The sequence below is a fragment of the Rosa rugosa genome, chromosome 5 (assembly GCF_958449725.1).
Source record: "Rosa rugosa chromosome 5, drRosRugo1.1, whole genome shotgun sequence".
In the NCBI taxonomy this organism is placed as follows: domain Eukaryota; kingdom Viridiplantae; phylum Streptophyta; class Magnoliopsida; order Rosales; family Rosaceae; genus Rosa; species Rosa rugosa.
Window position 1 is genome coordinate 17,321,006 of NC_084824.1, and position 11,429 is coordinate 17,332,434.

The 11,429-nt window shown below is 37.6% G+C and overlaps 2 protein-coding genes across 4 annotated transcripts; both read right to left on the minus strand.

Moving 5' to 3' along the window:
- Positions 1–2,542: 2,542 nt before the first annotated feature.
- On the minus strand, positions 2,543–3,981 carry LOC133708395 (uncharacterized). Its single transcript, XM_062133856.1, has 2 exons — positions 3,661–3,981; positions 2,543–3,052 (listed from the first exon to the last, which is right to left on the minus strand). The coding sequence occupies exons 1-2, from the start codon at positions 3,778–3,780 to the stop codon at positions 2,774–2,776; spliced, it is 399 nt and encodes a 132-aa protein (XP_061989840.1). The 5' UTR covers positions 3,781–3,981; the 3' UTR covers positions 2,543–2,773.
- Positions 3,982–4,130: 149 nt separating this feature from the next.
- On the minus strand, positions 4,131–11,361 carry LOC133708394 (putative E3 ubiquitin-protein ligase LIN). 3 transcript variants are annotated; one of them, XM_062133855.1, is made up of 18 exons: positions 10,441–11,361; positions 10,061–10,133; positions 9,592–9,858; positions 9,388–9,446; positions 9,204–9,239; positions 8,115–9,113; positions 7,554–7,695; positions 7,185–7,430; positions 6,795–7,089; positions 6,438–6,559; positions 5,966–6,088; positions 5,572–5,703; positions 5,354–5,476; positions 5,076–5,186; positions 4,855–5,001; positions 4,660–4,785; positions 4,461–4,577; positions 4,131–4,345 (listed from the first exon to the last, which is right to left on the minus strand). In XM_062133855.1, exons 1-18 carry the CDS (start codon positions 11,202–11,204, stop codon positions 4,328–4,330), a joined length of 3,900 nt encoding a protein of 1,299 aa, XP_061989839.1. In that variant the 5' UTR covers positions 11,205–11,361; the 3' UTR covers positions 4,131–4,327. The 3 variants fall into 3 exon arrangements, with proteins under 3 accessions (XP_061989839.1, XP_061989837.1, XP_061989838.1); XM_062133853.1 differs by having other exon boundaries at positions 8,115–9,239; positions 10,441–11,360; XM_062133854.1 differs by having other exon boundaries at positions 5,966–6,085; positions 8,115–9,239; positions 10,441–11,359.
- Positions 11,362–11,429: the final 68 nt, after the last annotated feature.

Genomic DNA, 11,429 nt, shown 5'->3' on the forward strand with positions numbered 1-11,429 from the left:
CGGCCAAAATCTGTTCCAATGAAGTCTGCAGCAGAAGGAGGCACGAGGAGGCGTATCAAGTGTGGCGAGTTGGGGCGCCACAACAAGATAACGTGTACTGCGCCAATCTGAAAGGTGGCAGTAGTACATGAACAGATGGAGTATCTTTTTAAACATTAACAGTAGTTTTCTATAACAATTTGAGTATCTTTTTATACCATTTGGAGTAGCTGTTACTATACTGTCATTCTTTTACAGAGCATAGCTTTTACTTGTGTTGGCAACTCTAAATGAACAGAGAGTATCTTTATACAACATTAATAGTATCTTTTGATCACCTTTGCAGTATCTGTTTATATGATTGGGAGTGGGTTTTAGTGATGATGTAATAGCTTTTACTATATTGGCATTTTTTAACATTGAGAATAGCTTTTGAGATTGATGTTTAACTTATGAGTGTCAATCCATGGAAACTTAAAAAATTTCTACATCCACAGAAACTATGTCTAATGATTTCGACATAAATTTCAAAACAGACCTGGAAATGGACATGGAAACTTTGTCATTACATTTGTACAATTTTGACATGAAACTTCAAAACAAACCTGGAAATGGACATTAAAGAAGAAAACTAAAGCTGAAACTCTGAAAGTAACAAAATAGACATCAATTTCCATCCAATATTAAAGCTGAAAATTAAACATAACTGTTAACAGTTCGTAAAGCCACTGTCAGTACTTCAAAATACTACTGTCAGCCCGACGTCATTTTCCATCAAATATCAAAGCTGGAAATTAAACAACATAAAGGTACTGTCCACACATAAAAAATATACTTTCATAGCCTAAAAAATCTACTGTCAGCACTACATAAAGCTACTGTTTCTGATTATCATCTAATGCCTCTTGCTGCTCCTTGTTCTTTTAGTGGTATACGTGTACTCCTTGTCCTCAGTAGCCTTCCTTTTTTTTGTTTTTGATTCGATCCACCATTGAATTTCTCTTTACAGCTTGCTTATTCCCTTTCTTCATCTTTTTAATTGGTTCTTCTTCTTCAGCAGCAACTTTTTTCACCCTTTCCCTTCTCCTTGATTGTTTCTTTGCTTCCTGTTTCTGAGAAGACTTGCCTCTTTTATCTTTTCTTGCTGTTGTGTGCTTCTTTCTGGTTGTTCTCACTTTAGGTTCTTATTCTTTGTCTTCATCCTTGTCTCCACCATCTTCACAATCACTGTTACTGTTTTCTATATCATCTTTCCGTAAATCCTCTTGAGAATCCAACATATCTTTCTCCAGTAGCTTTCTTTCCATTTCCAACAATTCATTTTCCAGATTATGTATCATTTCTCTCTGCTGCTCAATGACGTCCTCCGAGTTCTTTTTTTCCTTCTCAATGGTTGTAAAAACTTTCCACTTCTTCAACAATTTGTTCTGCAAGATCTGTATTTTCCTTGTTGCTAACCTAGTGGCCTTATGAGAAAAAGAGATATTTGGTGGCCTTAAAGCTAGCAAGGCAGAATGATAGATATTGGGAGATGTTGGACAAAGCCTTTGAGGAAGACAATATAGCAAAAAGGAAGATACAGATCTTGCAGAACAAATTGTTGAAGAAGTGGAAAGTTTTTACAACCATTGAGAAGGAAAAACAAAACTTGGAGGATGTCATTGAGCAGCAGAGAGAAATGATACACAATCTGGAAAATGAATTGCTGGAAATGGAAAGAAAACTATTGGAGAAAGATATGTTGAATTCTCAAGAGAATTTTCTGAAAGATGATATAGAAAACAGTAACAGTGATGGTGAGGATGGTGAAGATGGTAAGGAAGAGGGTGGAGAAGGAGCTGATGGTGAAGATGGTGGAGACGATGATGAAGACAAAGAAGAAGAACCTGAAGTGAGAACAACCAGAAAGAAGCACACAACAGCAAGAAAAGATAAAAGAGCAGGTCTTCTCATAAACAGGAAGCAAAGAAACAATCAAGGAGAAGGGAAAGGGTGAAAAAAGCTGCTGCTGAAGAAGAAGCTGCTGATGAAGAAGAACCAATTAAAAAGATGAAGAGAAATTCAATGGTGGATCAAATCAAGAACAAAAAAAGGAAAGCTACTGAAGACAAGGAATTCACGTATACCACTAAAAGAACAAGGAGCGGCAAGAGGCATTAGATGATAATCGGAAACAGTAGCTTTATGTAGTGCTGACAGTAGATTTTTTAGGCTATGAAAGTAGATTTTTCATTTGTGGACAGTACCTCTATGTTGTTTAATTTCCAGCCTTGATATTTGATGGAAATGACGTCGGGCTGACAGTAGTATTTTGAAGTACTGACAGTGGCTTTACGAACTGTTAACAATTATGTTTAATTTTCAGCTTTAATATTGGATGGAAATTGATGTCTATTTTGTTACTTTCAACTTTAGTTTTCTTCTTTAATGTCTATTTCCAGGTTTGCTTTGAAGTTTCATGTCAAAATTATACAAATGTAATGACAAAGTTTCCATGTCCATTTCCAGGTTTGTTTTGAAATTTATGTCAAAATCATTAGACAAAGTTTCTGTGGATGTAGAAAATTTTTAAGTTTCCATGGATCGACACTCATACGTTAAACATCAATCTCAAAAGCTATTCTCAATGTTAAAAAAATGCCAATATAGTACTTGGCATTAAAGGTAGATACTTTTCCTCAAATTTTACTACCCAAGTACCTTGTAGCCACATCTGAGATTAAATGGCAAAGTTGCTGTGCAATTCTGAAACCACACCACTTCAGGACGGCACATTCTGTATTGATGGAAATATCTACATGTTTGCTTTCCTTTCCCAACGTTCCTTTGTGTCGAGCCCCCAATGTAACTTCTGGCGCTTCTTTGGTGTATCCTCTTGCTGTAATAAAGAACTGCTTCCATTATCGTGGCTCTCAAGGTTAGGAACAGCTGAATCTTCAACACTTATGCTTGAATCTTCATTGGTCAAGTCTCTTGGATTGTGGTTCTTGCGGCGAGATTTTCCAGTACCAGCCTTTGGTTTCTTTTCAAACTTTGATTTTGACTTGATCTGTAAACGCTTCCTGTGCAGCTCCTACATTGTGCAAGATTTCAAGAAGTCAGAAGTAATTACAGTGTTCAACAGGGATAAACAAAATGACAACAGAGAGGCCTAAGAAAGTTCATTAAAAAAAAAAACCCTAAACCCACAGTAGGGCAAGGAGGTCCAATTTTACTTGACAGAAAATTATAACTTCCAGCAGTTTTCTGCAGCACCTATGTAGAATAAGACACTTTTATCTAGTTTGTACTGCCATATCTATTTCAATTTTTCTGTGCACCTTTGAATATTTGATTGCTATCTAAATTTTCTACCATTTTTTTTCCCAAATTGATTCCTATAACCTACCTAAAGTGACAAATCAACAATCTCCCCATTAAAACTCCAATACTAGTTCACAAGTTTAAGGAGGAATCCATCAGCTTCAAATTACCAGAAACTACCCACAAACCCGAAATTAACTTCCGGATACAAGTCAATCAAACCCAGTTTTGATCAAATTGTACTAGTATTATCACAAAAGTTAAAGACATTCACAAAAAAAGCACTCAAATTCACCAATTGGGTCCCCAATTCTCCCGACAATTTCCATTAATTAGCATAGAAAGATTACAATTTTCCTATCGCTGCTAAGAGGGTACCTGAAACTTGGAGAGCTGGTCTTGGGTTATGCCTCTGGGCTTGAAATTGGGCTGTAAAACTGCTTTTGATGCTATCGCTGCTTCTTTTCTCTCTTCTTCCTTGTCTACTTCTTTCCCCATCTCCTCCTCTATTCTCCTTCCCCCTTGGCCCCTTCCTTATTTTCTGCTTCTGCTTTTATAACCAGAGCTTTGTCCAAATTACTTATCTGCCCCTTACTCAAAGAGTGGGTCTTTTGTTTCTCACTTTCTGTTTTCGAATTCTACTCTCTTCAAAGATTTTGAATTTCTCTCAGAAAGCGCAGAGCTTGCATTGGGTGGCTAGCTCAGTTCCGAATTCCGATGCCATGCGACGGCGTCGTTTATCCTTTTGGATTTACAGATGCAGATTATTACGAGATTCGGATTGTAAGGTTCGACTGTTTCCTTTTATTTGAAGCTGTTATCATAATCCATGCTCAATCACTCTCCAATTTTGACACTCAAATATATGACATTATATACAAACAATCTCATTCTGTATTCTACATTGGCAATTTGGCACCGGCGCAGTAGCTCTTTACATACTCGCACGCAAAAAGGTTTGTAAATTTAGAAAAGAATAAAAAACCACCATTGCCATCCTTGTCTGCTCTCTCACACCTGCTTGCGCTGGCTGATGAACTTGGTCCTATAGAGGGATCCATCCCTGTTTTATTTTCAAATTATCCGAAAATTAGGATAAATTCCATTGTAGAATCATAATATAAGTGCTAAGTAGTTGGATGTTTTAGAGGTATTGGATGTTTGAGCAATGCACAGACCTTGATTAGCCCCGCTTCGGTACCACACAAGATAATGTCGTTGGCTGTGAGGATGCTCGTAATTCTGCTTCCTGCTGAGATTCTGCCCACTTTCTGCTGTGTCCCTCTCAGCCATATCTGCTTTCGTAAAGTTGGCTCCTGAGTTTAGGTGCTTAATACATGTTGTGTTCTTGTTTATTTGAAGAGTTGAAGTACTTACCTGGATGCTGTTTGTTGATGAGTTGCAGTTGAGGTATATGAAGTCTTCCGTTATTCCCATTGCCGTCACCTTTTCTCTTTTCCCGGTTTTAAGTGACATTTGGGGTTTGCCGTGTCTTTTCCATTCCTGCACGTACTTTTCAATCAGTGGGTGTCTTTCTCTCTTAAAGAGTGAGATTCCAAGGGTATTCCTTACCTTCAAGTTTGAACCTTGCACAATTGAACTTGCACTGTAAAGCCAATCTTTATACGTGACAACTGCATTTATGGGTCTCCGTTGCAGCCTCCAAAATTTTGATGCTGCTTTGATCTCTTGTGCCCGATTGCTTGTTGTAGACAACTCCTGAAAAGAGTGAGAATGTGAGATATCACCTAATGCTGTTCCAATGTCTGCATCAGTTTTGATCTTAAACCAACCTGTATGCTTGAATCCTTGCAACCTGCATAAATCTTCCCCTGAACCACCGCCATACACTTTACCTTTTTATTCGTGCAATTATCTTTGACCTTTCTTGATGCATCAATCACCTGGAAAAACGCAAGTCATTTGTAGTTGAATTCTTTGTTGATCCTAAGTTGCCATGTTTTAGTCTTTGTACGTCTAAATGACAGCTGAAAGTTTTAGATTCCTTCTCTTCAAAGAGGTGTAACTTATAACTGTCATTTCCAATAGCGGAAGCAACCATTCTGATTACCTTAATCCCATGGCCACGGGTAATTGCAAATATCATGTCCCCGCATGTATTCAGATGCCGAATTGGTTCCTTGGTTTCTATCACCTCAATGCACTCCAGTTTTTTGTGGACCACTTGCCAGACCTGTAGAATTAGGTTGCAGTTGCAAGTTCATATCTATTTGTGTGACTATCATGGCGAAGAAAAAAGAGTGTTCCTGCAAGAAAAGCTTTCCATACCCTGATAGTTTTGTCCAGTGATCCACTTATAAGGCTGTCCCTGGATTCAAGTAGTGAAAAGCATGTAACTGCCTTTTTGTGCTCCTTCATGTCCCATACGAGTGTGGCTGACTGACCTTTTATGTTCCAGACCTATTCGATGCATCCGTATGCATTAGTTTAGATTCTTATGCCACTCAAAGTTAAGCATTTTGGCTTCCAACAGCTTGTTGTAAAGGTGCCTCGTGGTCCTAATAAGTAAACCTACCCTTCTATATGCTTAGCTTTAGAATGGAATATGCACGTAGACTACACAAACTTTTTTTCTTTTTTTTTGTTAGAAAATACATGTACATTATAGATGTGCAATAACCAAAAACAGTTGTGTCTGATGGACAGGATATTTCATCCTTACCTTCACAGAACCATCTGAGTAGCCACCATGAAGAAATCCTTTGTAATACATGAGGGCACATACAGCTCCACTGTAATTGACTCCAACCTCGAGAATTTGGGTATGAACACAAGAAATGCGCTGCTTTACCATTATAATGATTCCAAGAAACCATTACATAAATATGTTACTAATGGTAGATATTATACAAACGACTTATTGATGATAAATCAATAGAGGATCTGTTATGATAACCATAGAAAATGTTAGATACTACTGTGTTTATTTGATCAAATCAGGTGATACTTATTAACTATTTAGTTGCATTTGCTACTTAACAGTATAAAAGGACAGCACTTATTAAAAGAAAAGAAAAATGACTGAAATTTGTGTAGGGTGTTTTTCTTCCCCTTCAAAATCTAAGGCACTCTTAATCGAGAGATAAAATGATGACATATATCCCCGCGCTCTTGAGTCAAGGTTGAGTACTTACTGATCGGTTTGGCAGAACATAATCAGCTACTTTATGTAGCTCCTCTGCCATCCAGGTTACATTTGACAAGCGTCTTAGTGATTCTCTCACTCCTTCCGAGAAATGAATCAACTTTTTCATCCCTACATGATGAAACTGTTAAAGTGTGCATGCAATAATGTAAGTCTCTTCACTGTTATGTTGCTAATTTGAGAATTCTTGAGATATGTTATTTGCTGGATATATGCCCGACTATCTTGTGGCTTTTTATCTAAGCAGTTTGCTTTTAGATAACTCCTTTCTAATCAGTAAATTTTCTAACCGCTTAAAGATGTTTAAATCTGGTTTTGTGTACAATCAGTCACAATAGGGCATTACCTTTACCAGAAGCATAGTTATATATGCAGAGACATGCTAGAACTCGTTCTTCTAGCTCCAATCCAGGATGCAAAAATTGCTCAACTCCACTAAGTAAGATCTCACAGGCAGAATATCTGATGATATCTGGACTCTTTGCAATTTCAAACCCAAGCCATGCTATGGCTATTAGACAGTCCCTAGAAACCTTCCTTGTTGTGCTCTTTAGACCCTTCACTAAAGAATCAAAGACAGGATTCCCAATGTTAATGATGCTTCTGGAAATTTTGCTGCACCATGAGTCCGTGCCAGAATCCTGTAAATTCGTGCCATATTCTTTTATTGGTTCTTTGTGCTACTATAGTGATAGGTCTCAATATTAGACTACAACATATTTGATTAAAAGCTCACCTCTAAGCAATCATCCAACCAATGGATAGTTTTTATCATATTCCGTCGATACGAGGAAGTCACACCTGCCTTTTTAACCAACCATGCTACTGTATATGGTTCCCCTGCCCATGAATATGTTCCACCGAGATTTGATAAGATGAATGCAGATAAGTGCTGTGTAGTGGAACTTTCTTCAGATGCGACCAACTTGAGGAGAACCTGCATAGCTTCTTCTGTCAATGCACTCTTACAGGAGGAGTTATCCTGCAGATATTCATTATGTATGTCAATTAGTTCCATTAACAACACATGGTTTAAATACGGATATTTATCCAACAAATGCTCCTACATGCCTACCTATACATAATTTCCAAAATGAGTACTTACTAGTGTATCTAAATGAAGCAGCAAATTTGCTGCCAAAAGTTGGTATTCAGGTTGCAATTGTTGGACACAAAGCATGAGTGAGTTCATAATCTTCGTGCTTCCTTCTTTTTGCAGCCTCTGCAACAAGGCAGTAGCCGATGACCTGTCAAAATAAAAATTCGATGTTGCAGAGCCTTATATATGACTAGGATTACTATGCAACAAACTAAGTTAATTGACAGTTCCATCTTAGATCCTCAAACATCAAAGGATACATGATATGAGTCATATGACCAAACTTTCTGACAGAAATTACGAGATTGACTATGGGTCATCTAAAAGATTTTAGTTACAACTGTTTAAAGTGTTGAACTAATTGTAGATCTGATGTTATACATATGTAACTCTCATGTGATGTGAATGCATAAAGTTCTGGCAACAAGACCATTAAATGCATGAGCTTTAAATAGTATTCTGGGTCACAAGAAGAAAACCATGCACTTCTAATTTTATTCCTAATTGACTTGCATTGTCATCATAAAACCTGAACAAAATTTTGGAATCTAATGTATATTTTCATACCTTGGAATACAAAGAACTTCATGAAAAAATTCCAGCGCTATGCACCTGGCATGCTTCATCTTACATTCTAGGAGACGGGAAAATGGAGCCATTGGAGCTAATCTTGATATATATCTTCTGCAGTTTCCATCGTATTGTATGCATTTGACAAGAATAGTGGCCCAGGAGATCAATTCTTCAATGTTACTATCTCTTGCAACAACTAGGAGCCCATGCAGCACATTGGGATAACTGATTTCAGCCAAGTGCACATTATTTGTGGCATGGTCAAATGAAGATACTAAAACTCCAATAATCATTAGTGATGCTGTCAGAGGTGTTGGCACTGATGCTGGCCTACCCTTATAACTGTTTGGAGAGCACACGACCCCCAACAATGCCGGTAAAAGTTCTAAAGTCTTAATTTCTGTAGGAGATGGATTCATTAGATAAAACAGTATTGCTGCCTCATGAACATTTCTTTTTAGAGCACTTGCCAAATCAGATAACTGCAGACCTTTCTTCTTTATGTCCTCGATAACTGACTTATTAGCTGCAACAATAGTAGTTAGTATAGACACTGATACCCTTATCACTTTCTCCTCCTTTGAAGCTGAAATACCTATGAGCAGTTGATCCAATATCATGTCTTTCAAGACAGCACATTTCTCTCCTTTTTTGTTGCATAGTATTTGATATATTGTTGTAACTTCTACAGCATAATCTTCATCCCATTTTCCCAATCCTTCCCACTGAAATAGTTTTGAAATTGCTTTTTCAGTAATACTCAGTAGTTCACTTTTCGAATCTTTTGTGGAATGTAAGCGAAGTTCAATAGAGCTTTTCTGGCTACGAGAACTATGTTTTTTCCTTGCAACACTTCTTTGGTGATCCCTTTGGTTGATCCTATAGTTCCGCTGAGATGCATACTCCTTTTGTACATATAAATTCTGATGGGTCTTTGATCTTTTATCTCTATGCTCTGAAATAGTTAATAAACCATTGATGGAATCTGTGAATCTGCTCGAAAGAATCATAGAGTTATTTACTTGAATGACTTCGTTAGGGACTGGATCCTGACAGACTTGTGAAAAAGATAATGCTTCGTACTTTGGGTCTGATGTGGAGCTAGTAGCCTGCAGTTTCCTGTACAATGAGTGCATTAAGAAAAAATACTGAGGTTCTGATATTAAGTTGTCTAGAATCTAGTGTAGGCTTAGGTCTCCAAAAGAGAAACAAATAAACATAGGTAGATTAACTTTAAGTGTCACCAAACCTATCACAAATTTCTTACTTGGAAAAATCTGCACCTATTCTTGCATCTCTGGTTGAGCACTCACCACCATCAATGACCTGCTTACAAAGAGCTGTGTGAACACTATGCAATTATAGTTCTTGAGTAATTACTTAATTTTACTATAATATTAGTTATATAAAATAGAGTCAGAGACAGAATAATATGACATGCATATCCTAGTTAAGATAGTAATGAAAAGACCTCTGACTCAATGTCATAATCTGAATAATCAGAGCATGAATCCACTGAAGTTGGTGTGTCTGATTGAGAGTCATCCAGCAAATCTTGGAGTCTTTTAATACTTGAATTCCTCTGGAGCTCTCTAGTTTTAACATGAAACTCTGTTGCTTGATTCAAATCATTTTTGGATTTCCCATATTCTTCAAATTCTGAGATGTGGATGGATTGTTTCAGTTCATCTTCGATGGCAATATCTTCTTGAGAATCAAAAGGGTGCACTTTTCCATACTGCATTGAGTGACATAGCAAAAAAGTTAAATTAATGTAAAGAGGTTTTGTTTATGCAAACTATCTAGTGTATCAGAAATGAGATTACATATGTAAATTTGCAACCTATACAGAAGTTCATAAGAGAAGATCTTCTTTCAAACTAATGCTAAATGTGGGAATAATGCTGGTATTAGAGCATCAAATATAGGACAGGGCTTACATTCCATTGAGTGTGCAAGCTGTGGTCATGCTCAATATTATTTGAACAGTCCGACCTAGTGGATTTCCCATGTCTGTTCACAAGAAACAAATAACTCTGTAAATATCATTAATTTTTTAGCCTAATCATGAATAAATAGAGCAACAGCGGTGAATCCATTGTGTAACCGAGTCTTTCATTCTTGAGTTGTGGTCAGAAGATTAATGTGTTTTCTTGAATCTTCTGCTGTATAGGTGTCGAAGTATTTTTGAGTAGTACATTGATAATATGTTTGGGATTCATTGTGATTCCATTTAAGACCTCCAACATTAAAATCTATAGTTTCGAGTAATTGTGCTGGATTGAATTATCATGTGAATATTATGTCTGGAAAAACTTACAGAGAATATAGTGACTCTTTGTCAGGGGACAAAATGCCTCTGTATCCTCCACCTTGACCCTGAGGAGTCGCGCCATATAACATGACCTTATAATACATCAACCAATCTCTATATATCCTTGCCATCTGCCTTATTGCTTCATCCTTGTCAATTGATTCCAAGCTCTTACTCGCTCTTATTTCTTGTCTTTCAGAACGGCCGCAAGTCGGGAAAAGACTTTCATAAAGGTCATGCGCAAATTCTGTCTGAACAAGTCTCGGGGAGACCAGCACGGCCTGTAGGAAATGCAGTGCAACCTGCCACTCATCCTCTTGGAGTTTTCGAACAACAGAGAGGTAAAAGTATGAGCAACACACCAAATAACTGTTCGGAATTCCAGCTGTGACTCCATCCTCATCGAGTAGCGCGGGCACTTGTAGCATCTGCTCTGCCTTCCTCAGCTGAGCGGCTTTCTCTTCTGGCCATTCGGCGGTAATTGCAGCTTCTATGCTGTCAATACCCCAGTAAAGATTTGATATGACAGACTGGTCAGAGAATTCGAAGAAATCCTGTTTCTGATTTTGAAGCTTGGAGATACATCTCACCCTTATAGAGTTTCTAGTTTTGGCATTTGCTATGAGTTTGAGAATGCATTGATTGACTGAAATGACAACCGCCCGAATGGACTTGAGGTCTAATCTCTCTTGATTATGAGACGAAACCAAAGCAGTAGTAGAACAGCTAGCTACATCTTCCACCGAGTCACCAAGCAAGTTCATTTTCATAAGAGAAAAACAGAGGGTGTAGTTTTCTGGGATAAGAGAAAGACAGGGAGATATAGATAATGAGAGAGATTTAATACTTTAATAGTACTAGTAGAAGAACTGCCTGTAGAGTCTTGGGTTTAGATGAACAGCCCCGTGACTTCTGCTCCAGCCAAGCTTCAATGGGGACCCTTTTTTGTTTGTTTTCTGCTAAAGACAAAAAATTGACCGTTGCCAATGAAGGAG